The following is a 25,495-nucleotide window of genomic DNA, read 5'->3' as shown; positions in this document are numbered from 1 at the left end:
AGCGCTCTCTCGTTTTCCATGTGGTTTCCCCTTATTTCCATCCAGCAGTGGATGTCTTATTTTTAAACTTGAAGAGATGGTGGGGTGGGGTAGGAGAACTGGGGATCCAGCCATTTCATGCACCAGCTTTTTTCACCTCACTTGGGTTTTAATCTCACCCTGGGTCAGAACCAAAATGTCTACTGAACCTCAGCCATGTTCCTAATCAACATTTCCCTATCACAAAAGCACTGCACAAACCAGACTAAAGGAAACCCCTCCAAGTATCGTCCATTTTACAAGATAAAAGGTGGGGTTTGAAACATTTATTTGACATGATAATTTGTTAAAAACAACCCAAAACCCCAGCAAAAAACAAACAAAAAAGACACCCCACCTCCCCAATCTAACCCTCACATCTTTCTGAATTAACAAGTTACACAAAGGCACGCTGTCAATTTAACATTTCCTCTCCCCTGGTCCCCCCGGTTTCCATTTGATAAAAGCATGTTTTTAAAAAACTCAAGAACATCAGAAAAAATATTTCTACAATTACAAAACAAAATCCAATGCAAACAGTTCCTTTTAAACAAATAACAGTTCTCCTGCAGGGTTTGCAGACCAAACGTTGGAAATCAACAAATGGAAATCAACAAAGTCTATTTTGCTTTAGATTACAGTCAGGTTCTTATAACCTGATCCTGTAAGTTACTGATTCTGCATGAGCAAGTCCTTGTGAAACCCACTGGGCACTTCTTTGTGCTCCACTGAGGATGGGAATCTCTTATAGCCCAGCAGGAGTGACTCAGGCTTTTAGCTCTGGAGGTGTCTGTTTCCATCCCAGGTGTGTTGGGGTGGCTGTCACACTGGGCCAGCTGCAGCCTTGTTGACTTCAACATGGCTCTGGGCAGACCCAGGGGAAGGCAACTCTGATTGCGGATCAGAACCAGACAATGAAAGTGACGTGAAATTGATTTCCGTTGTCCAAGTCTTAGCCAAAGAACATAAATAATGATATGTTCTCTATATTTTGAAAAATTCTTTTCATCACCTAAGGTGTTATTTGTAACACAAGGCACTCGTTTATTCACAACAGATTACCTTGAAGCTGACTGAGTCCCTATAAAGATAAATACAATCAATGCTCCTGTGTTTCCACTATTCTCAATGCAGTTACTCTCATGCCACTTGCTGTAATGAAAGTTGTGTCCAGGCCTCAGTCTTAAATATTCACTCGGCATCTGAGATTTCAGGCTTGGGAGAGAGTTACTAACCAGACTTTGCCCTTGCTCTGTGGCTGACTGCAGCAGATCTCGGACTGCTTTATGAAGGTGGGTCAGTGTCATTAGGCCTGTTTGACGGAGGGAGAAGCTGAGGGACACAGAGGGGAAGAGACTTTCCCAATCTTGTGGGGTGGCAGAGCGGAGGACAAAACCCAGCCGTCTTGACTCCCTGCCCTGTGCTCGATCCACTAAACCACAGTTGGCACCTACTGTTGTTCCACAGGGTGTTAGCTCAATGGACACTGATGTTTCAAAAAGAAGTGAATTGCCTGTCTCTAAATGGCTGTATGATTGTCTCTCCTCTTAGTAAAACCTGTGATCACCCCAGACCACTTTAAAAGCAGCTGCCACACCTCTCGGTCCCCACTCATGTTCCCCTTCAGTCCCAACATGCGGGCTTCCAAGAACAGCTGGCCAGAGGAGGCACTTCAGGGTAGCATGCATACCTCCTGGCAGCCTCCTCCTCCCCTTTAGACTCCTGGGTGTATGGCCAGTGTACCCAGTTAGAAACACTCTTCTTCTGATTTCAGACATGCCCAGCTGCACAATGCGTGTAATATTATCGAAGAGCTGCATCATTCCATCCCTGCACGGTAAAATGTCTGTGTCTATCTGGAAACCAAAAGTAGGGCTGTTATCTCTATGGAGAAAGGTGTTTGCTAGAAAGAGGAGTGGAGGAGATCCATGAAAGACTTCAAAGGACTCAAGAAACCTGGCTAGGTAGCCCAGAGTATTCTGTTTGCATCTCCACTTTCTTTAGGGTCTAACAGCATGGGTGACTCCAGCGTTGAAGGTGTTGTTCACGTTTGCTCTCATCCTTTCATCCCATGTGTCAGGAGCCATTCAAGAGAACTGTCTTCTGAAGCACCAGCCTATGCAATTTGAAGCTGCAGGAAGGTTCTGTAAATGCAGACAAAGAAGCCATCTTGGCTCCACTCTGTCACATCAACTGCAAGGAGGAGAGTGCTGGTGACTAAGGTCGCAAGCCACTGCGGAATTGCTCCCTGGAAAATGGTACCAGATGGATATGCTGCTGTGACGAGTCTCGACCCAGTAACGCTGGGGCGAGCCCACCCTCACCCAGCCCGGTCTCCTTTCCCCCATTTCAGTGCCACTGCAGACAACCTATAAAAATCCAGTCAGTTTAAAAAATAAAAAAAAGAGTTATTGTAACACTGATAACTACGGTAAAAAAAAAGGAGAGATTCAGAGTTTATTCTGCATGATCCACATGCAGCGTGCATATATAGACGCATGGTCTGATATGTATATGTACAGTGCAATGTCTCCTGCCTTTGGGAACGCTCAGCGGGTAGAAGGGGCCAATTACATGGCAGACTTCATCTCCCATTCCTGAAAGAGATGGATGGAGAAAGGACAATTATTCCCATTTCCTGAGGGGGGCTGGGAAGAGCGTGCTAGGGGAGCCAGGCCTTTCCCCCACCCCCAGCACGACGCTCCCTAGCAGAGGGGATGCTCCTCAGTACCTTTCTCTTTTGCAGAACCTTCCCCTTTTCAATGATGACCACGGAAGGCGCTCGCCTCAGGGCGCTCTTGGTGGAGGTGGTGCGTTTCAGCAGAGGTGTTAGGAAGGAACCCTGCACACAAGGGTGGAGAGAAGAGGGGTGGGTGTGGGAGCCCCCTTTTGCCCTTCTTTCCAACCTGTCCGGGGGGTTAGCTGTGAACAGGGACTCTAGGGCAGTGGTTCTCAATCTGTGGCCCAATCAGCACAGAGCTGCGGCCCATGTGACATCCTCAGGGCCATATAGGTAATATTGGATGCGGCCCACATATGTGGCCCACAATGGTAAATAGGTTGAGAACCACTGCTCTGGGGCCATTCCAGCTCAGTCTGTGGTCAGACCTCTCCCCCGTCTAGGGGCCCCACACATGCCATAGCAGCTCCCCTCCATATGGAGTCACTTTCCCACTTTGTCTAAAGGCAAGAAAGAAGGACCTAAGGTAGACCTGACTTTCTCAAGGAACAGGAGAGAAGCAGCAGAATGAGGAGAGGGAAAGAGGGAGAAGAGATGATGCTGGGAAAGGGATGGGAGAAGAGAAAGGCAGGAAGCCCTAGGAGAGCCCCTGATTGTTTCTAGCCCCCAACTGTTGTGTCTCATGGCTGCCCAGTGTCTGGCTCTCACCCATCCTGCTCCATCCTCCTTACCTCGGAGCCTGCTGAGCTGGTGGCGGTGGCTATGTGGCCCTTCAGAGACTTGCCGATGGCTAGCAGGTTCATCTCCGAGCCGGCCTTCAGCCTGGTTTTCATCCGGCATGCTCTTTCCAGCTGCCCTACCTTCTCCTCCAGCTTGGGGAAGGCCCTCTTACCTGCAAGAAGGCAGATCGTGGAGCCATGTGAACCCACACGGGAAGCTGAAGGCCCAATCCCAGCACCCTGACTCACTCTGGGTTACAGCTATGCCCCGAGAGTCGCAGGACACCCATGGCTCAACACTCCCAGCCCTCTCCTGCACTGGGTAAGTCTTGCCAACCCCTGGCACAGGGGCAGGGGGTCAGCAACCTGCCTGAGGCTGTGCAGCGATCATACCAATTAAGAAATCCAAGCTGTCTGGGGCACCCTTCCTCTCAGGCTGCGTCAGCATCCGCTGGGACTGGAAAAAATCCCGGCTTCTCAGCTCCGGGGCCACCTCTACCCACTGCTCATTCGGAGACTTGCCCGGGCCGGTTGGAGGAGCAGCTGGAAGAGCATGGGAGAGAAAGGGGTCAATGGCTGCGTGACCGTGAGCACTCAGAAAGGGATTCCCCCTCCGGGCATGCTGAACCAGCCTACAGCCGGAGCCGCTCTGTGCCTGGGGCCCAGGGGAATCCTGGACATGCCCAGGGCCAAGGACAGGGGAGCTGTTCTGTAGCAGGCAATGAGAAGCAGAGGGGCACTCCTCTACGCATGCGCCACCCTGAGACCCACTGGAGCCAGCCTGTTCCAGGGAGGCAGCGATACCCTCTCAGCACGTGCTGTGGCAGACGTGGGAGCTGACTAGTGCTGGGACGGTGTCTCTTATCGCGATGGGGCCGCGCTCAGCTGCTGTCGGACATAGAGTCTGCCCCCTGGTACAGCCAGGTCCCTGCCGTCTGGGAGAGGGAGCCTCAATCACCTGTCTCCTCCGGAGCTCTGCTCCGGGGGTTGCTGAAGGCACTGTCGGGAAGGGCACATGGGAGTCTCTGCGTCTGGTCTTGGGCAGCTCTGTCCAAGGTCTGCTGCTGCAAAGAGAAGCCAGTGAGGAGCCTGTGGACGAACTGGCTAGACGCGCCGGCCCAGATCCCCATGGGGGCAGCTCAGCCCATGGAGTTTCGCCAAGCTCCGCCCGTCAAGGGGCTGGCCCGCTTGCTAGAAATGCCTACAGATGCCAGACTACGTGGAGGTTACCAGCTGATGCAGTATATCCACGTTGGAGTAGACTGGGCTGGAGTGCGTCGCCGGCGGGAGCTGCCCGAAGGGGTCGTCCATGTAGGTGTTGGGGGTCGGGAATCTCCGCAGCAGCAGGCCCCTGCAGGCAGAGCAGAGAGGAAGCCCTGTGACTCTGGGCACCCATCAGTGGTGGCGATTTTCCATGCTTAGCACCTGGGGCCCGTGAGCGCTTTGAACCAGACGCAGCAGGGCCTGATGAGTGCTGCCTGGCTGCCCTATGCGTCTGAGCAGTAACACCAGGGGTCCAGACACAACACGGGTTGTCCCCAACATGGCTAGCACATGCTTCAGTCGTGCACTAGTTCTGAAACTGGGTCCCCATGGCAGTGCCAGATGCAGAAGCCGCCAGGATCCTGTGCCCTGGGGCTCTGTCCCAGGAAAGGCACCCATGGGCAGCCAGGTCCCCTGCCTTAGCAGAGGGGGAAGGAGAATGGAAAGAAGGCTGAGGGAGGGACAAAGCTGGGACAACTTAAAGACAGAGAATAGGGGGAGCTGCTCTGAAGAGGCACTGTGTCTCGGGGGTGCTGCGGGACGAGGGGCCAGGTTCTCCTTACCCCACAGGCGCGGAGCTGGGGGCATCTCCAAGGACTGAGGTTTCATACACAGAGGCTGGTTCCGCTCCCTTCTCCACCTGCAGGATCTTCAGCCAGACGTCCCTCTCTTCGTCCGAGTGGGTCTGCACCAGAGAAGGGGACAGGGCTCAGACATCGGCTCTGGGCCAGAACCATTAGGGAGGGGCCAGGGAGATGCCCTCCTCTGGGGAATGGCATTGGCTCGGCAGCCAGAAGGGCAGGAAAGGGACCAGGCACGACCAAGCAGAGCAGAGGGTGGGGGAAACAGGCTGGTTCCTTGCTGCGTCTCTCCATGCACAGCACTATCGGCGCGGAGTGCGGCTCCTACGTCTGTGTGACCACAGCACCATCTGGAGCTCCAGGAAGGGAGGGCAGATCCTGTTCCTACCATCCGCGGGATGCTGCCAGTGAGGGCTGCCCCCCTACCACCAGACTAATGGTCTCTCTGCTACAGCTTGGCTGCAGGCCACGCCAGCACCATACGGGTTAGCACAGATGCACCACGCACCTGCAGGACGGCGACCTCTCTGCCTTGCTGGCTGATGTGGATGCGATGGCGTCGGCCGGCGTCAGCCCCCGGGGTCACATTGCTGCCCGCCAGCGGCACAGCGTACTCAGGGCTCTCAGTACAGCTGGGGTCTCTGAACATCCGCAGGGCGCCCTGCTCCACCCTGCACCACAGCTTCTGCCACTGGCTTTTCAGCAGCACGTCCAGGAAACCTGCAGAGTGCCCCCAAGGCCTCTCGTTATGAGACGCGCCCCCGCTGCCTGCTCCGCCACTGGGGAGAGGGCTCGGCACTCACCCACCCAGCACAAACTGCAGCTGATGCCTCCGGGGACTGTGGGAAAGGAGTTCAGGGAAGTCTGGGGTGAGAGCACAGGCTCTGCGTGCGGTTACCCCACTGCTCCGCCAATGCACCCAGCACCCTGGCTCTTCCACGCCTGGGTCACCTCCCCACCACCACCGCTCTGCCAACGCACCCAGCACCCCGGCTGTTCCAGCCCTGGGTCCCACAGACAGGATGGCTGGGGTAACTGATGCTGCACAGAGTGGTCAGGCTGGGCCATATCGTACCTCCTTTCCTTGGCTCTCCAGCTGGGATGCAGCCAGCTGCAGCAGGGCTGACCAGGGAGTTCTCCTCATCTGAATCAGAGCCAAACTGGGAACCTCTCACCTAAGAGAGACACAGGTGCCGCAGACAATAAGCACTGAGGCGGGGGGAGTGGATAAGCAGAGGGAATTTCAGGCTGAACATCAGAGATTTCCCCATGGGCAGACCCAGGAGATGGGGGGCAGCTCCCAAGGGAGGAGAAAGCCCCATCACATGGGACCATTCAAAAGGCACAACATGCCACAAGGAACAACCCTGTGCTGTCTGGTCTCACAAGGGCATCTCCCTCCCTCGAATTTCATGGGTAAGGCTGTGCCCTCGGGCATGCCCCACAAGCTGTGGGCACGTCCCAGGGCAGAGTCCCTCCTCAGGGTTCACAACATTCCTGTGGGTAGCAGCAAGCCGGGCCTGTTGTAGAAGGAGCTGCTCAGGACAGGATGGGATAGCAGGGATTAGGAGTCAGGGCTCCTTGTTCTAGTCTCGCCTCCCAGTTATTGCACTGGAGACTGTCAGGATTCCTGGGTTCTATTCCCTTCTCTGCCACTGACTCACCGTGTGACCTTGGTTAAGTCACTCCCCTGTGCCTCAGTTTCCCTGCCGGAACACAGGGACAACGATGCTAACTTGGGTAGGGAGAGGGGTGTGAGAGCACCCAAGATCCCAGGTAGCAGGGGCTAGAGATGGCTAAGGAACCTACTCACCTGGCGTGAGTTCCCGCCCTGCTCTGAGCTGGGCAGTGCGGGGGAGCTGTGGGCAGAAGGCCTGCTGAGAGGAGAGTTGCTCACTTCCTCAATCACCTACAAGAAAGCGACAGCGTTACAGCCATGGACAGGGCAGCTGAGGGTCCCGGTCCCCCAGGCACAGTGGGAGCCCAGCCCCCTCGAGAGCAGAGTCATTTCCAAGGCAGGGCATATGCTGCTGGGAGGGTCAGAGCCCCCACGGCGCTTGCAAACCGCTCTCTCATGCAAACTCCTTGTGGAACCTTGTGTGGGGACGTACTGCGGCTTGGCAAGAAGGGGAACTGGCTCGCCCCACAGCTCTGAGAGGTTTGCGGGAACAATTGTCAGCACCCAGCTTGGCCTGCAGGGGGAGCCAGGCCATAACTTATCTGCCAAGCCCCAGCTGACGGGATGGTGCCCGTCCCCGCCCGCAGAACGGAGTGGGCAGCCCGGGGCCCTGACGGGACGGTGCCCGTCCCCGCCCGCAGAGGGGAGTGGGCAGCCCGGGGCCCTGACGGGACGGTGCCCGTCCCCGCCCGCAGAGGGGAGTGGGCAGCCCGGGGCCCTGAGTGGACGGTGCCCGTCCCCGCCCGCAGAGGGGCGTGGGCAGCCCGGGGCCCTGAGTGGACGGTGCCCGTCCCCGCCCGCAGAGGGGAGTGGGCAGCGCGGGGCTCTGACGGGATGGTGCCCGTCCCCGCCCGCAGAACGGAGTGGGCAGCCCGGGGCCCTGACGGGACGGTGCCCGTCCCCGCCCGCAGAGGGGCGTGGGCAGCCCGGGGCCCTGACGGGATGGTGCCCGTCCCCGCCCGCAGAGGGGAGTGGGCAGCCCGGGGCCCTGAGTGGACGGTGCCCATCCCCACCCGCAGAGGGGCGTGGGCAGCGCGGGGCCCTGACGGGACGGTGCCCGTCCCCGCCCGCAGAGCGGAGTGGGCAGCATGGGGCCCTGACGGGACGGTGCCCGTCCCCGCTCGCAGAGGGGCGTGGGCAGCGCGGGGCCCTGACGGGACGGTGCCCGTCCCCGCCCGCAGAGGGGCGTGGGCAGCCCGGGGCCCTGACGGGACGGTGCCCGTCCCCGCCCGCAGAGGGGAGTGGGCAGCGCGGGGCCCTGAGTGGATGGTGCCCGTCCCCGCCCGCAGAGGGGAGTGGGCAGCACGGGGCCCTGACGGGACGGTGCCCGTCCCCGCCCGCAGAGGGGAGTGGGCAGCACGGGGCCCTGACGGGACGGTGCCCGTCCCCGCTCGCAGAGGGGAGTGGGCAGCGCAGACTCACCCAACATTTAGTCTCACCCATACAGGAGCTGTTCCCCCGCCCCACAGTCCCCCACAGGGGCTCCCAGGCGGTGGCAGAGGCCACTCTTCGCCCTCCCCACTCCCATGGCCCCCCTCCATGCACAGCTCTGCCAGGGTGTAACACCTCCAAACCTTCCTCCAGTCCTCAGCCTGCTGGCGGCTCTGGAAGCCCATCACCAGCGTCTCTGCCGCCGCCCCCGTGATCTTCAGCACGTGCTGCATCTTCTTGCTGCGCTTGGCCTTGTAGGCAACGCGGCAGCCATGCAGGTCCAGCTCCAGCACTGGCTGCAGGTCCTTGGCGCATTTGTAGCACTGTGGCAGCACAGGGCAAAGGGCATGGCTCAGCGAGGGGGCTGGGGGGAGCACAAGGGTCCGAGACCGGGGAGAGCAGGGCTTGGAATTGGAACTCGCAACCCTGACCCTCCCCGTTGTGGGGCTGGAGTTCGGGATATAGGAGTGGGGGTCTTCAGGGTTAGGGATGGGGGGTCAGGGACTGCACGGTTGTGGGTTTAGGGCCCAGGCTTGGCAGGATGGGGGTTAGGGGTTCGGGATGTGGGAGGATGGGGGTTTAGGGTCTGCAGGTCTGTGGGTTTAGGGGTTCAGGGTTGGGGGGATGGGGGTTCAGGATTGGGGTTTGGGGGGTCAGGGTGCAGGGTGTGCAGGTTAGGGGGCTGGCAGGTTCAGGGCACCGAATGCACTTCAGTTCACCTACCCTTTTACCCTGCAGCTCTTCCCTGGTCCCACCTCCACATCCCTGCACTCTTCGCCCGTCGGGCGCCTGTTGCCAAGCCCCCTCACCCCCCACACTATCCTGCACACACCCCAGCCCATGCGGTCTCCACAGTAGGAGCAAGGCCGTGCCCGGGGAAGCCATCTCCACCTGCGAGTGCTCCCGCCCCTCTCCACCCACCCAACGCTCACCAGCAGGGCATGTTCCCGGACGATGAAGAGCTGCTTGGCCCACTGCCCGAGCCAGCGTTTCCTCCAGAGGAAGCCACAGAGCTGGGCCTCGGGGCGAGCGGGAGTCTCGGCGGTGCCAGTGGCGGGCGGCCACTGGATGTAGTGCGCGCGGTCCTTCACGCAGTCCTCGTCCTCGCCGTATGACTCGTAGTGGCTGCTGTCCGTGTCCCCGCCGCCCGCTGCCCAGAGTGGAAGGGTGGCGCTGAGCAAGCGCCTGGCAAGAGTGGAGCTGCCTGTCGGCAAGGGGCTGCCCCACCAGCGCCAGGGGCTTCAGGGCTTGACCTGGGACGCGCGCCACGCTGCAGGGAGCCAGGCAGGGAGCCGAGCGGGGCTGGGGGAACGTCACAGTCAATGCCCACGTGGCCTAGACGGAAGAGGCGGCACTGCGTGCCACAAGCATGGAGGGTGCCTCAAAAGGGAAGAGGCCAGAGGCATGCGAAGTGCGGCAGGGGTGCCCCGTGCAAGAGAGGTGCAGCAGGCATGGCACAGTTGTTGGAAGGGGGGGCCACTTGAAGGCCCCCCCAGTGCATACAGTGCAGCTGATGGGCCTTGTGCGACAAGTGTGCCATGTGCGAGAGGCGTGAGGGGCAGCTGGTGTACACACGCTGCAGAGGATATGTCCTGCCAGCTGCTCCCACCTCCCGCGGGTTTCGGAGAGGAAGGGGCTGGTTACCTGGGCTCATATGTCCCTCGGGGCTGATGGGCTCTGCCTCCTCGTAGGAGTCCTCAGCTGGCAGGCTAGGGAGGTGGGGCAGGACGCCCAACGGGTTTGTCTAGAAAGAGCAGGGAGAACTCAGCCTGACAGAGCCAAGGGAGGCAGTATCAGGGCACGGGGTGTCAGTGGGACTCTGCCTGCCAGCCCCCTGGGGGTTCAGGAGAGGTTTCAGGAGCTGTGCCCTCCCTTTGCATACTGAAGGGCGGGCTCAAGATACCCCCTTCCCTGGGCAGTTGCTCAATCTCCACCTTGGGAGCTCCCTCTCTCCCTGTTCCAGGCTGATGTGGGCTTGGAGCAAGCACGGATTCCCCCCCCCCCCCAGCATTCAATCGCCCTGCTCCATGCCAGCACGTCTGCCGACTCGGAGCCCTGCATCTGGACAGGACTGAGATGAAAGAGCCTTTGATGCCCGTGGCTCGGATTTCTGCTTCCTTCACAACTTAACTGCCCCTAAAGTGGCCTCTATGGTTAATCAGCCTCCGCTGCCTTCATGCTGTTTAGCTACCAAATTAACTGCTTCTGAAATCTGTCAGCGGCATCTCGCGCTCTGGCACGGGACACCGCTCTTGTTCCTGCCAATCGCATCCTGGGGGGTCGTCCTCTCCCCCCCTGCCACGGCTCCTGTTGCCTCATCTGGAGCCCATATTTGCCTGCTTCCATCCATATCCAGAAGAGCAGCAGAATTCCGCTGGAGCTGCATGTCTGCTCAGAGCCCGGGGAAATGCCAGCTTGTCAACCAGTCCCCTGACCACGCAAGCAAGTCAACGTCCTGCTGCTTGCAACGGAGGGCGCAGCACTGTATGGGAATGCACCCAGTCTCTGCTGCACGCAACGCACCCTCGGCCGCACACAGCAGCCAGCTTCCCCTGCTGCATCAAATGAAATGTGCCTCTCTTCACGCAATGCAGTGCGTCCCGTGCAGCATGTGATGGAAGACGCCCCTGCTGCATGCCGTGCAACGTCCCATTCTCCACAAGAATTACACTTTGGCTCTGTGGCATGCAATGCAACACCTGCTGTTGGATGTAATGCAACGCGTTCTCTTGCGCATGCAACAGACAGTGCTGCGCTTCATGTAATATGTGTCCCTCCCCTGCAGTACAGCGCACTCACTTCTGCTACTTCATCCCATGTGTCTCTTGCTCTCGGCCGTACAACGGACCCAATGCTGCAGGCACTGCAACACATCCCCGTATGCAAGAAACTGTGCCCATGAGGACCTGCCATGGCCAGTGCCGCGTGTGGCTGTTCCTTAGGCACTGGACACCTGAGTGGGTGGGAGTGGAGCCCTCTGCACATCTCTCTCTGGAAACTCCCAGTTTGTGCTGCAGACGCTCCTGTTCCTTTCCGGTTCCCCAGTGATCTCATGGCCAAACCATCTGCTCTTGTTTGCGAAGGGGCCTGACAGCCCAGCAGCCGGGAAGCCCAGCTCCCGCTGCCACAGGCTGGGAGCCAAAGCAGGCCCTTCCCTAGGCCTCAGGCCGGGGCTGTGGGGTACGGAGGCCTCACTATGACCCCTGTATCCTGAGCTGCACAAGGGATGGCAAGGGGCCCAAGGGGCAGCTGGGAGGAAAGGGGCAAGAGAGAAAAAAAAGACAGACCCCTGCCCCACCTCCTTCATGCAGGGACCTTCCCCTACCCTCTGACACAGCCCCCTGAGTCCTTTCCAACCCCAGCCCCTGACCCGCGGCCCTGATGCTGCCTCTAATTACCCTCCCTCAGCCCATTTCCCCCACACTCAGCCAGTCGCCCCAATCCCCAGCCACTGCCCCACATTCAGCCCCTAGAGACTCTGGGCTGGATTCTGAGCTCGGCTACACCATCAGCCTGGAATCCAAGAGCAGCAGGAGCAGAATCCAGCCATTCTCATCTGTATCAAGAGGGTGCAATCACAAACCACGCCCCTGCTTGCAGCCAGCGGTCATAGGGGCAAACGGGGGGGTCACATGTGCCTCCCCACAGCCCCTGTTTCTGCCCGTTTGGATTCCCCACCAGACACGCAAGCATCCCAGGCCCTGCTGGACATGCAGAGCTGGCAGGCTGCATGGGAACATTCCTCCCCACGCTCCCGGCTCCCTCTTTCTGCACTGAGCAGGCAGCAGGGCCATAGCCCAGGGACATGCAGTGTTGCCTGGAAACTGTGTCGGGTCTCCCTCTCCCACGCCCTGTCACAGCAACGGCCAGGGGCTGGGATGCTCCCATGCCTGGGGCTGGCCTAGGAGCGGGCACAGCAAGGCATCCACAGTGTGACAGGCTCTGCCGCTGCCCCATGAAGTTAGCAAAGCGCTCACCCACTGACTCCACTCTGGGCCTCAGGGGTAACAGAGATCTCTGTCTCCCTCTCGTTGCTTCCTGACCTGGAGTGATCCAGACTTACCCCGCCTGGGGAGCACTGGCCATTGGCAGCGGGTGAGTCACACTCTCCCCTTCCCATCGGGTCTGGAGACGAGGTTGCTGCCGAGAAAGGTAACGATTAAAATCATTTCAACCAGCCACTGGCGCCAGCTGCAGCCGGGAGCCCCCGCTCGGATGCCGCGGGATGCTGAGTGTGCTGCAGCTGCTCTGCTCAGCCCTGCTCCAAACCTTCCAGGCCCAAGAGTGGGCCGAAGATCCTCGAGAGAGTGCCAGACCCGGTGTCTGGAGCTAGAGAAGCCTGATCCAGCTTCGTGGGAGCCGATGCAAGCTGGATCCGGCCCCAAAGCTCTTGAGATCGTTCAGTCTGCATCACTAATAGAGCCCAGTTTGCAAATGTGGACCCCTAAGCTGGGCACCCAAATCCTGCAGCGTGGCAGCTGAGCGGGCCTGGCCACTAGCTGAGTGCCCACAACGGCAGCTTGGGCCCACGCTCAGTGCAGTTGCCGTCGGGCAGCACAGAGCTCCAGGCTCTCTATAGCAATGGGTAGCACTGAGACTCCCCTCAGAGGGGGTGGACGTCCCCGCAGGCTGGCTTCAGCACTTTGCAGCCGGCTGAGCCACCGGGCTACAGTGTTAGCACCTTCTAAGCCAAACCGGGGAGTCCCGGCCACCATCCCATAGGCTGATGTTTCAAACATGCCCTGTGCCTCTGGGTGCCCAGCTTTGGGTGCCTGCATGTGTCTCAAACGAGGGCAACTGAAATCACTGGCCACTTTTGCATATTTGGCAGAAAACCCGTTACTGGCCTCGAGCCACACGGCCTGATTCTGATCTCACGCAGAGGGTGCTCATGCCTGCACTGCAGTCCCTCTGGCTCCACAGCTGTGTCACTGAGAGCAGGGGCTGGCCCGACATATATGATTAGGAAACCCCCCTCTTCGTGCGACTCCACGGCTCACCTTGGCGCGGGCTCAGGTCAGCTGGCGTTTGGAAGGCGCTGCTCCCAGAGGAGGGCGAGATGCAACGCATGATCATGTACTCTGCGTCCTCTGCTGTGGGGAAAGAGGTGGGTCAGGATCACAGGAGGTGACGGGACTAAGACCACAAACAAGTGGGGGATAAAAGCTCTGAGATCAGGCTGCTGCTCCGGATGGGGTCGGATGACTGGGCGGGCAGGTGCTGGGGGATCCCAGACAATCCCGAATGAACCTCAAATTCTAGGGACTCGAACGGGGGTTGGTCTGGAGACTGAGTCCAGCAATGGCTTGTTCACGATGCATCATTCTCCTTTGCCGAAAGCAGCTCCAGTCCGGGAGCTGGAGCGAACAGTTTGCGGACACCCCAACAGCGGCTCATGTAAACCTGCTGGGCAAACCCATAGGAATAACAGGGATGCTGGAAGAAGGTCGGGGTCAGGCATACATAAGAAAAAGGGCTAAATTGAACCAGCTCTGGGCAGGCCCAAGGGGACAATCTCATTGGTAAGCAAAGTTACAGAGAGTGACAAACTAGATAAGCAAAGATCCAGAGAGCTGGACTATGCTGAGCGCCAAAGAAGTCATTTGACTGGCTGGCCCAGTTTCCAGGGAGCATGCAGAGCCTGTGGGAATGGACAGGGCTGCAAGAACAAATCGGATCTGCTACAGAAAGGTTCCCTCTTGTGGAGTTATTAGGATACAGCCGCCCCCATGGGTTATTAGCACAACATCACCTGTCTCTGGATACCTATGCCCCAGCAGCAGGATACATACATGGAGGGCTCTGGAACCTGGAAAGTAGCTCAGCGATGGATTTCTTCTTGGCCTGAGCAATGTAGCTGAGGTTCTCCCGGTCCAGGATCAGCAGGAAGGACTCTAGGTCCAAAAGGAGCTTGTCTAGATCTGCAGGCAACACAGAAGGAACAGGGCAGTTACTAGGGGAACACCATTCCATCAAATCGCCCCCACTGGGGGATCCCAATAGAGCAGCCCCCTGTCTTAGAGCCACCCAGCCAAGCGCATGGAGCACTGGGTGTCCAGGACAGATCAACGCACGGTGGGCGAGGCCCAAGGCCAGAGTTTCCAAGATTGGGGCAAGCGTCTTTCAACCTCAACAAGGAGCAGAAAAAATATCCCTTTGCCGTCCCCTGCTCTCTATATCCTGGCTGGCCCAGAACTGGCTCCTTGCGCCCACGGGCCATCTGGGGACGAACAGACTCATTGCTCCCATCTCCTGCACCTGACCCCAGCTTGCAGCACAATCCTGCCATTCAGAGGAGGACACAAGAGGTACCCAGAGCTGCTAGGGAAGGGGGGAGGGTGACCGAAGGGGGCGACAAGGAGAGAATAAGCAGCAGTGGGAGACTGAAGGCCCTTTATGTCCGCACTAAAAGAGCAGGCTTGTTTGGGGGACTGGGCTTCCAGGTTCTTTGAGAGGAGAGATGAATATGGGGTTTGACTGGCAGAAGGGTGAGTTTAACTCGGTGTTTCCTGCCAGAGAGCGATTGAACCATAGGCTCCCCAGTGCCTTGGGGAGGGTGGTGGCAGCGCACGGGATGGAACCGGAGCGCCCCCTTGGGGAAGGCTGGCCAGGGCATGTCAACGATGCAGAGGCGGCTGGAAAGTTCTCCAGTGACATCTCTCCTTTCATTCCACTTCCCAGTCCTCCCTCGCCGGGCTAGCGATGCTGGGGAATGTCTCAGCATTGTCTCCTGGGCTGCTGCCTGAATGAGGCCTCTTTACCCCTCCCTCGCCCGTGACCCCCTCTGTCAGACAGCAGGGCAATTGTGCCCTGCCACCAACAAGAGCTCAGAAGCCTCCGTTCCTTCACTGACATCCCACGCACCGAAAGGGAGGGAGGGGAGAAGGGGAAGGAGGGGGTGTTAATGTTGCACCAAACAGCACAGCTGATGAAGGCTGGTGTGTTCCCAGTGCAATGCAGAGCATTTGCCCGCCGCCCCCTCGCATGGCTTGGAAAGAGGAATAAAAGCCCCCAATCAGCCCAGAACAAAGGCAAAGCCCAGGGAGAGCCTGCCTGTCCTGCGCCAGGGCTAAGTGCTGTGGGGCCAGCCAGCAGCGTCCTGGGTTACAGGCCTGCACTCACTTCCCATCCCCGGCTCCCTCCCCGTCAGCCTCTGGGGATAATGAACATTGGCTTTTCCAAGGCACCTGGCACCACAAGAGGGATTCTGAATGGATCATTGCCCCCCATGCTATGAGGGGGAACTGAGGCACAAAGCATGGTAGTGACTCGCTCATTGCTGGACAGCAAGTAAGTGACAGAGCTGGGAATGGAGCCTATGCTCCCTGTCCTAGCCACTTGACAACACTCCCCACACTGAGCACAGAATGAACCCAGGAGTCCTGCCTCCCAGGCCCATGACCTCCAGACTATCTTTCCTCCCCAGAGACCCTCCTTCCTCCCTCTACAGGCTTAGCCCAAGACATTCACATTTGGGGGCCTACAGATTGACACCGAAAGAAGCAGCCTGGTTTGCAGAGGGACTGAGCACCTGCAGCTGCCACTGACACGCGCAGAATTTGTGGGCACTCAGCACTCCTGAAAAATCTAGAACTTCGGGGGTTCCAATCACACAGAACCTAGATGCAAACCACCCCTTGCGTTGGGTTTGCTAATCCCTGCCTGGCTTTGCCCTGTGTCCAGAAGCAATCCCTTGTTCCAGACAGCCTGGCACTGGGATGGCAAACCCAGAAAGGAGCTATGGGTTTGACCCAAAGCCTTGGAATCTGTCCCTCGCCCGGTGATGGCTCAATGGATTCCTACACCTCGGCAAAGCCATGTTCGAATCCCGGCTCGGGTCACAAGCACAGCGAGTTGGGTGAGCCTGGTCCCCAGCAGGGGTTCGGCACTCTCACCACAGCCATTTAAGAGATGCAAAGCATTACCTGGGCCATAAATGGTGGGATGGTGGAAGGGGCCCTCCAGATTCTAGCCCCAAACAGCTGTGTCTGCTCTATGTCCCAGTAGCAAATTCCTGCACTCAAGGAACATATGGTGGAGGAGGGGCTTCTTCCCCCTTCCCCAGTCAGTTTACAACCCCACCATCCCCATCAGCATTCCCAGGAATGACACAGAGCACAGGGCACAGCATGGGGAGACACGCAGGAGACACCCAGGTCACAGCTTGCCCACCGCCTGAACTCTGCTGCAGAGGCCTGACATCGCCAGCAGATCCCCAGAGCTGGCCCTTTCCCACCGCGCTGCCCCTGCTCCACTTCTCGCCCAGCCAAATTTCCTCCCAGGGTGGAGACCTGGGTGGTGCTGCCAGCTTTCCCCATGTTCCCTTCCTACCCCTAGCAGCTCCCCCGTCCCCACAGAGAGGGGGCAACACAGACTCCCCCCGTTCTGCTTCCCCATTGCCAGGCTGCTCCTCACCCGCCCTGCCAGGCTGCTCTTCCCCCCTCTCCGCCATGCATCTGGAAATGTTTTGCGTCTCCCTTCTCGGCTCCACTCCCCGCTCCCAGCTGTGATAAAATGTTGCAGGCCCCGCTGATGAAACCCACTGATTCTTGGCCCAGGGCCCGGGCGGCCTTTTCCTCGTCCCCCCAGCACCGATGTTCCCTCATTGGTTCCCCCGAACGCAAAGCTGCAATTTGCTGCCTGGAACAGTTGCAATGTTGGGAATGCTCCGGCGAGCCCATTCTGCCCAGCCATGGCAAGCCTGCCCTAAAGGACCCACCCCAGGCCTCCTCAACCTCCCACCCTGACCCTACCCAAAGAGGGCATCCTCCACACACCCCCCGGGAACCTCCCTGCCCCCCCGGGGGGGGTGGGACAGGGCTGAGATCAAGCCCATTTTGACTCGATTCCTTGGAACCCCCCTCATGGAGGTGAGAAGCCACAAGAAAGCCCATGGGCCCTGCTCCCCATGGCGGTGACAGTGCCCACTGCTCTCTGGGCACCTCCCCTCCGTAGGGAACTGCCGCATCGTGGGGCCTGTGGGGAGGGCAGTGCAGGCAGAGCTGTTCTAACCCCAGCTTGGTGTCTCCAGGCCCAGCGGGAGCGGGGGCAGGGTTTAAGATGGCTCCCCATGGCATTTCCCTGATGAGTCTCTGAACACATCACGGTCAACAACTCCCCCAGATTTTCCACCCCCTGGCTGGCATTCCCACAACCATGAGTGGGACCCCACCCCGGGGGGGGGGGGCAACGAGACCCTGCCAGGACCCTGGGGGGTAAGGCAGAGGGGCCCCACAAGGTTCCTGGTATGTAAGTATGCAGGGGCAGCTCCATCTGTCTTCCCCAGGTCCTTACGCAGATAGTCATTTATCTGATTAATGAGGAAACATATGTCGCAGGCAAACAGCACAGGACCCCCACAACACTCCCCCAGGGCACCCCTCCCCGGTACATTGCACCCCCAGGTACACAGCGCCCCCAGACACACCATGCCCCCCCCCCGGGCACACAGCCCAATGTACCTCTTTCTGCACACACAAGTTCCCAAACGCACACACACCTGTTCTCTCAGGGCATCTCCCAAAACACACAACCGAGCCCTCCTCCCAGCACACACACACCCAGCTCAAACACATCTCACTCCTACCCCTCAGCACCTCCACCACACTCCCTCTGCAAAGCACACAGCCCAGCCTTCCCCCAGCAGCACCGAACTGCCAGCCCAACGGGCCTGCATCCCCCTCTCCCGATCAGAGTGCAGCTGGCAGGGGCTGTGAGGGAAGGCCTGGAACCCAGGTGGATGCTCAGGGCGCTCACCCACCCTGGGGCACATGCTCAGTCCCTCTGTTTGCCCCTTGCTCCTCTACACGTTTGAACACGGACAGGTTCCTCATGGGTCTATGGGCTCGGTCCTGGGAGGTCACGCACGGGAGCCAGTCACAAGGGTTAGTGAGAGGAGAGATTGCATCATATTCCTCCTTTGCCCTGGCCTGGCACAGTGGGGGGAAGGTTCTCATCAGCTGCAAGTCTATCCGATGTAAGCGGCCTGCCCCGCTGCCTGGGACAAGGCTACGGATGAAGCACCATCCTTACCCTCCAGCTGGGGACGGTCAGGTCGGCGGCTTTTCGAGTCATATTGACAGACCCATGTTGTTTCCCGATGACACTCCCGTTCCACCTCTGTTCTAGCACACCAGCACCTTTCCATCCACAGACACGTCACTCTCTCCTCCGTCCTCCTCACCTACTTGGCTAGGGAATAACTCACCTCTCTTAGCCCCCAGTCTGGCCACCCACCCTGGCGGGACAGCGCCAACACACACTCAGCGCCTCCTTTCACAACAGTGGACGGACTCTACCGGGGCACACAGTTCATCCCAGCAGGAAACAGGGAAGGATTGTTCCCCATGGGACGGTCTTTGGCCAGTCCAAATGGGGCTCCCACCACTTCCCTTGGGGGCTATTCTACAGCCTTGCAGGGTGCGGCTGCATTGCAGCTGGAGGTGTGGTTCCCAGCTTGGGTAGACATGCAGGGCAGTAGCTGTGAGCTAGTGCACTACAAACAGCCGTGTGGCCACGGCAGCCCGGGCAGTGGGATCGGCTAGACGCCCTAATAGCTACCTACAATCTCACATGGGACTGGACTTTGGTGGCTAGCTCTTGCCACTGCAGCTACACTGCTTCTTTTAGTGCGTGGGCTCAATCAACGCTGGCACACGCCCGGGTACGCAAGCTGGAAAAGGACACCTCCGGCTACAGTGTGGATGTACCCAGAGATCTTGCTCTTAGGCAATGTCTCCTGCTCTTTCCTTTGCCCTTTTCCAGTTTCAGCGGCTTTAACGTTCTCCAGCAGCAGATCGGGTTGCAGTGTTGGGTGGGGAGCTGCCACTGCCCCCAAACATTTCCATGGGGGCAGCTAAACAAACATGAATGTGCCCAGCCCTGCCCTGATGCACTCACACATCAGCTAGCAGCTGGAGCTATATTGGTTAGGATGTAATGCATAATCCAGCCAGTGGGAACTCCAAACCCGGTGGTTTGACACAGGGGCCATGATCAGTGAACACAGTGTGCACCATCAGACCCATGGTAAGTCGTGTGGTCAATAAGTGGCATGAGGAAATGTCCTGGCTTCTTCACAGGATGGTCAAGCAGAGGAGAGGGTTGGGAAAGGCGCCCAAACTCCGTGTGTTGCAAGGATGTTGGAAAGACTGATACGGAGCTGCCAAGTGTGCAGAAGCAAGACAGCCCCCGCTCCCCTCCCACCTCCCCAGTCCTGGCTCATAAAACAGAAGGGTTTACTGTGCTTTTTTCCCACCCCCACCCTGTCGTTCTGAAGGCTGCAGACCTGCTGTCCCATGTTCCCCCGGGGCAAGAAAAGCCGAGGTCATATTTCATCATGGGATTCCAGTTTCAGATTTGGCCACGCCAGTCAAGAACATAGAACTGTGTATCTGTCCCTCCCCCATTGCCCCTTCCCACCACCCGCTCCCTAATCCACAGATTGGACCACAAATCCGTCTGAGCTAGAATCCTTCCTCGCTGCTGAACCAGCCCCTCCATCTAGCTTGATAGTCTCACCTCCCTGCCCGGCCCATCTAGCTCAGTATCCCCACCTCTCTGCTCCTCCTGATCAGACCAGTGGGTCCAGCCTGGTCCTCACAGCTCTCTGCTGTGCCGGGTCAGACCAAGAGGCCCACCAAGCCCTGGTCTCTGCAGATCAGTCCAGTGGGCCCATCTAGACCCACGACCCACCTCTTGCAGAGGCCAATAGCTGATGTTTCAGAAGAAAGTGAAATCCTTCCCGCACCTCACGCCATACGGACCAAGCATGCGGTGTGACTCCTCCAGGCTGCATCCAGGAGAGAGAGCAAATGTTGATCTGCCTTGTAAACGGCTGGGGATACAGCAGAGTGGTAGACGGACCAGGTCCTTGGAGAGGCATCAGGGCGGTTTTAGGGGGAGCAAGCACCTGGCTGAGGGGAACCTGGTTCTCAGCACTGCAAGGAATCCTGTGCAGGCAGAGGTGGGGATTCCAGCTCCCTGCCTGTCCTTTGCACAAACTCACTGGCAGGGTGGGAGGAGAACGACCAGTGAGCGGCTCAGAGACTGGGAGAAAGGGAAGAGGAGAGCGAAGCAGCGGTGACATGGCAAGGGAGGGTGGGTGGGCGGATGTGGGAAATGGAACAGAGGAAGAGAGAGAGGTGGGCAGTCAGCCAGTGCAGGGTCTGCTGGGCTCCCCCATGGGGCGCTGAGTGATGCATGATTCCCCTCATCCGGCCCACTCTCTATGCAGCTTGGGCTCACTTCTCTTTGTATATCATCCTCTCATTTGGCATCACCCCCTCGCATTCCCAGAGCCCCAGGGTCCTACCTGGGCCCCATCTGCAGCTTAAAGGAGCGAAACACTCTGACACTGCTCAGCAATCCTGCAGCCTGGGTCAGTCTGGGGTTTAACAGGAGCTTGGCCACATCCATCCCGTTCCCAGCTGCTGCTCCCGTGCCTTCCTCCCAGCCTGCCTGACCCCTGGATCCTCCCCAGACATGCTGAAGAGCCCATGCTTCGGCCCCTGCACTATCAGTGGTCAATGCATGCACCTGCCACAGGGGGTGCTGCAGAGCAGGGCAGGGCCCTGGGACAAAGAGAGAGATGCTCAGAGGAGAGGGAGGGACTTGGGACATGGGCGCAAGGGCAGGCAGGGAGCTTGTGCAAACTGTCACTGCCTGGAGGAGAGAAAACATCTGGGAGGGAGATGGGTTTAGCAAAGCAGGAGGAGATCCAAACATCTGGACTTCCCTAGAAACAAGGCAAGGGGGTGGTAGGGAGGAAGGGGATAATGACTAATTCCCTGCACCTTGTCCAGGGGCAGCAGGGCGCTGGGAAGGGGCGGGGGGGTTCTGGAAATCAAGGAGGCAGAACTCAGACGAGGGAAACATCCCAGTGCACAGCACAAGCAGAGCCAGCATGCTCCTCCAGCGCAGATCCAGGGAGCCCCCGGGAAGGGAAGGGAATCCAGCCCAGATCTGCCAGGCCAGGCAGGGGGCCCTGTGCACTCCCTCGTGCTCCCCTCTGGTCTCCCCACCTCCTCTCTCCCCCTCTCCTCACTTCCCTCTTTCCTCCCCCAACCCCCAGCAGAGTCTGAATTCCTCTGTGATGACATCCCCTTTGCCGAGCTTTCCACTCCCAGCACCGCTCCTCCTCCCCCACACCCCAGCCCTGGGGCCACATCTCCCCTCAACTCTCGCCTCGGGCCTGCTAGTGCCTTGTCCCCCACAACCCCAGCTCCCCAGAACCCCACACCTCGCCCGCTGGCACCCACAGCACTGAGCAAGAGGCCCAGCTCCGACAGGACCTGCCCTGCCTTGAACTCTCTCCCCTCCAGCTCCCCCAATGTCAATGATGGTCTGTCACAAGCTCATTCAGGGGCTCACCGGCCGCCGGGCACCCAGCAGGCAACGCACTGCAGGAACATATGACAGGGGACTGGGGGAGGAAGCCACCCAACGTGTAAGGGATGAGTCAGAGCATTTAGCGCCCACAGGCCTGTGGGAAGCAGAGCTCCTGCTCTGTAATGTCAGCAACGGGAGAGCTCTGTGCACGCGTGCAGTGCATTTCACATGGGTTTAGTATGATGGACTTGTCTGTGTGTGCACGAGAGCAGGTGTACCCCATGCTTTGTCGCACAGGTCTGCGTGCACAAAGGTGTGTGCGCACCCATGTGTATGGAACTCACCTGCTTTGTCACACGCGCATGCAGGCTTGCGTGTGCACAGGTGGCTGTCTAAATGACAGGGTTTGCACGCGTAGGCACGTGGCTGTGTCTGCATGCCTCCAAGCGTGTGTGCCTGCAGACGTGTGCTCACGCCTGTGTGTCAGCGTGCCTGCACTGCTGTGCGCGTCGTTCCCTGGCGCTGCAAGCCTGGCTGCTGCAATCCAAGGGGTCTCCGACTCGCCCCTGACAACGCGCCATCCACAAACATCCCGGCCAAGTAAATGCTACAGAGATTGAAAACAGGTGCCGCGGTTTCCATGGCGAGAAAGAGCCGTTGAAGGTAAACGCATCTGCCCCCATTCCCGTCTCCTCCCACGATAGCTGCCGCCTGCAGCAACGTGCCCTGTCCAGGTCCCCATGCCCCAATCCCTTGTCTAGTAGGCCCCTTACTGGGACCGCAGGAGTGGCCACCCCCGCCCAAAGAACAGGAACTGCTGTGGAGCTGGGGAAGTCTAGACAGTGCAGGGAAAGGCACATGGAAAATCCAGCTCCTCCACCAGCCCATTCCTGACACCTCGTTCCCCTGCTGCTGTCAGCGAGGGCTGGGCTGCTGTCCAGTCAGACGCTCCAGGTGATGTGCCCTGAAGGCGTGCGCCCGTGTTCAGGGGAGGTGGGTGCTGAGCACCCCAGGGAAAGGGGTCAGGCCATAGACCCCAGTGTGCTCCTGTGGCTTCCATCACCCAGCCCCAGAGTCCCCATGGGACCAGCCCCACGCTCCTCCTTTTTAAAGTAGTGCAAAAGCCAGAGTCACCGGATTCAGCCAGGTGTTGGCTGAGGGACAGAGTCTTCCTGCAATGCTAGCAGGAGAAGGAACGAAGCCCACTCATTTATGCAAAGGCTTTACTGTCATCTTGTCCTCATCCCCCCACCACACACACACACACACACACGGATCTGTTCATCTGTGTGTCACCATCTCAGACTGGGAATTCCCCAGAGCAGACACTGGTTTTATATTGCATGTTTGTGCAGCACCCAGCACACTGGGGCCTGATCCTTGACTGAGACCTCTATTATTATTTACCTGACAGTACCACCCAGAGGCCTCAAGTGAAATCAAGGCCCCACCCTGCTAAGCACATAAGTAAGAGACAGCCCCGCTCTAAAGAGCTCACAATCTACGATGGACAATGGGTGGGAGGGGAAACAGAGGCACAGAGAGAGGAAGTGACTTGCCCAAGATCATCCAGCAGATTACTGGCGGAGTCAGAGATAGAATCCTGGAGTCCTGGCTCCCAGTCTGATGCCCCATCTGCTCGACTGCACGGCCAAATAACAACAGGGTTGGGGCTGGCTTCCAGGTGAGCCCCAAGGGGCTGGCTTTAACAAGTGTAAAATCAGCATGCTAAACACTTGCTAAAAGTGTGCACTATTGCAAGGAAACACACAAACACCCTGCATGCGACACATCTCAGCATCCCAGCTCCGTATGCAGGGCTCTCTCTTAGCCAGATCCCATCATGGGCACATGGGTATATCAGAGCCTCTTGGGACCGAGCCAGCACAGTCAAGGCAACCCTTGGACAGCCCAGAGATGTCGGGATGCAGCGATCCCTCATTTGCAGTGCATTCCCAGCAATAGCAGGGTGGTGGAGAAAAGGTGAAGGAAGACTGGGATGTGTCTGAGATGCCAATGTTTTAAGGCCATTCAGCGGCTAGTGCTTGATCTCGATACCTTTTCCCCAGGTCACTTTAGGGACTGGGAAAGCTGCCAGAAATTCAGATGCAAGGCTCAGAGCTGGGTGCACAAAGCAGACAGAACCACCCGCAGCAGGGGCCTCTGTCAGTCCTTTAAAGGGAGATCCGCCGGGATCGGGATGTGACTCCCACCCCCCCACCCCGGATAAAGTCTCCTCCTGCACTATCACCCCCTATGCAGCAGAGGCAAGGGAGGGGGAAACGACCACTTCTGCAGGGATCTCATCTCACCCCCAGCATCCCACTCTGACACCCAGCGCTGCTGTGGGGAGCTCGGCACCTGCATGTGAGACCCTGAGGCCCTCTGTATCCCCCCATTCCCAGGGAAATCGCTTCCCTCCAATCCCAGGTTCTCCTAATTTGATCTCTGCTTCCTGAGCCATCTCAGCGGCTCAGGGCCTGGACTCCAGATTTCTGAGCTGTGCTGGCCAACTGCGAGATGACTCATACCACGAAGGGATAAGGGAGGACGACTGCAGAGAAGACATGGCAGTTCCTGGAATTCCCTCTCGGTGTTCCCCAGCAGCAGAGAGAAGGGCTCTTCCGGGCATGGGTCACAGCCCTCACCCCTGGAGCGCCCCGGCTTCCCAACCAAATACCCCAGAGCAGAGACCCGCCCAGGAGGGCTCCCCGATGAGCCCCCGCTGCAAGGCATCGGCGGCACGTTCGCACGGCCCCATGGCTGTCAACGCCTGGCCCCTTCGGGCAACGCGCACCCCGGCGCATGGGGAAGGGACCCGCCGCCCGCCCTCTAACCACCCCGGCAGCGGGCACGTGCCAGCCGTGGGGCTGGGGCAAGCTCCAGGGGTGCTGACAGCCACTGAACCAAACCCTGGATAGGAGGGGAACCACTTCAAGCCGGGGTGGGGGGGGGTGTGGCAGCCCCCACCCCCAGCACCCCTCGCTCCGGCACCGATGGGCGCCCAGCGAGCGCAGGGCGCGGTGCTGAGTTCAAATCGCACCCACTGGCGCCCTGCACGCCGCCCCCCGCCCCCCTCCACCGTCAGCCCCGGGCCCCCAGCCCCCGGGGGGCTGTCCAGGGGAGCGGTACCTTTCTGCCTCTCCATGGCGCTGGCTGCAGGGGGGGGGGCGGCTGGGGCAGGCTCCGACGCTGGCCGCTCACATCGCGCCGGAGCCGGGGGAAGCCGGGCGCACAGGAGCGGCGGAGCCCCGGCCCCAGCGCAGCCCATGCCGGGAGGGGAGGGGGCTGAGCTCACGTCCCGGGGCCCGGGATTCCAGGAGGAAGGGCCGGCGCCGGCGCCAGCAGCCGCCGCCGCCTGTGCAGACTGCCCGGAGCAGCGCTGCCACCTGCAGGGCGCGGCGGCCGGCTGCAGGCGCGGGCTCCGGTTGGGGTCCGAGCCCCCCCCGCGGCGGCCCACGCACCTAAGCCCTGGGGACCCGGGTCCTAGGAGGCGCTTGGCGGGGCGGGTCTCTGAGCCAGGGTCCCACTGGGACGCGTGGGCCAGCCCTGTTGTTTTGCAGTGTGGACGCGGCGTCCCGAGTCAGAAGAGGGCTGTGGAATGCGGACGGGGTTTAGCCCGGGCCTGGGAAAACCCAGTCCAAAAGGAGTGGTGTCAAAATGTAGGGGCAGTGGGAATGGGTCCGGGGTCCTTTTTCTGGCTCTGCCGTTGACTTGCTCTGTGATCCTGGGCAAGTCAACTTCCCCGGCCTGTGCCCTGTGCCCCAGAAATGGTGGTACTCACAGGGTTCCCTGC

The 25,495-nt window shown here is 59.2% G+C and overlaps 1 protein-coding gene across 4 annotated transcripts; it reads right to left on the bottom strand.

Moving 5' to 3' along the window:
• Window positions 1–285: 285 nt before the first annotated feature.
• LOC102936229 (actin filament-associated protein 1-like 2) lies at window positions 286–25,065 on the bottom strand. Of its 4 annotated transcripts, none has more exons than XM_037886479.2 (17): window positions 24,832–25,065; window positions 14,163–14,291; window positions 13,371–13,463; window positions 12,434–12,510; window positions 10,015–10,114; window positions 9,303–9,520; window positions 8,514–8,693; window positions 7,075–7,170; window positions 6,337–6,436; window positions 5,770–5,981; window positions 5,244–5,365; window positions 4,648–4,768; window positions 4,376–4,481; window positions 3,811–3,960; window positions 3,430–3,590; window positions 2,750–2,860; window positions 286–2,615 (listed from the first exon to the last, which is right to left on the bottom strand). In XM_037886479.2, exons 1-17 carry the CDS (start codon window positions 24,968–24,970, stop codon window positions 2,589–2,591), a joined length of 2,142 nt encoding a protein of 713 aa, XP_037742407.1. In that variant the 5' UTR covers window positions 24,971–25,065; the 3' UTR covers window positions 286–2,588. The 4 variants fall into 4 exon arrangements, with proteins under 4 accessions (XP_037742407.1, XP_043392141.1, XP_043392142.1 ...); XM_043536206.1 differs by having other exon boundaries at window positions 4,376–4,478; window positions 24,832–25,063; XM_043536207.1 differs by lacking the exon at window positions 24,832–25,065 and adding an exon at window positions 22,044–22,284.
• Window positions 25,066–25,495: the final 430 nt, after the last annotated feature.

Source organism: Chelonia mydas, chromosome 26 (genome assembly GCF_015237465.2).
Source record: "Chelonia mydas isolate rCheMyd1 chromosome 26, rCheMyd1.pri.v2, whole genome shotgun sequence".
Classification (NCBI taxonomy): Eukaryota; Metazoa; Chordata; order Testudines; family Cheloniidae; genus Chelonia; species Chelonia mydas.
Note: the sequence above shows the minus strand (reverse complement) of the source record. Positions and strands in the feature narration are given on the sequence as shown.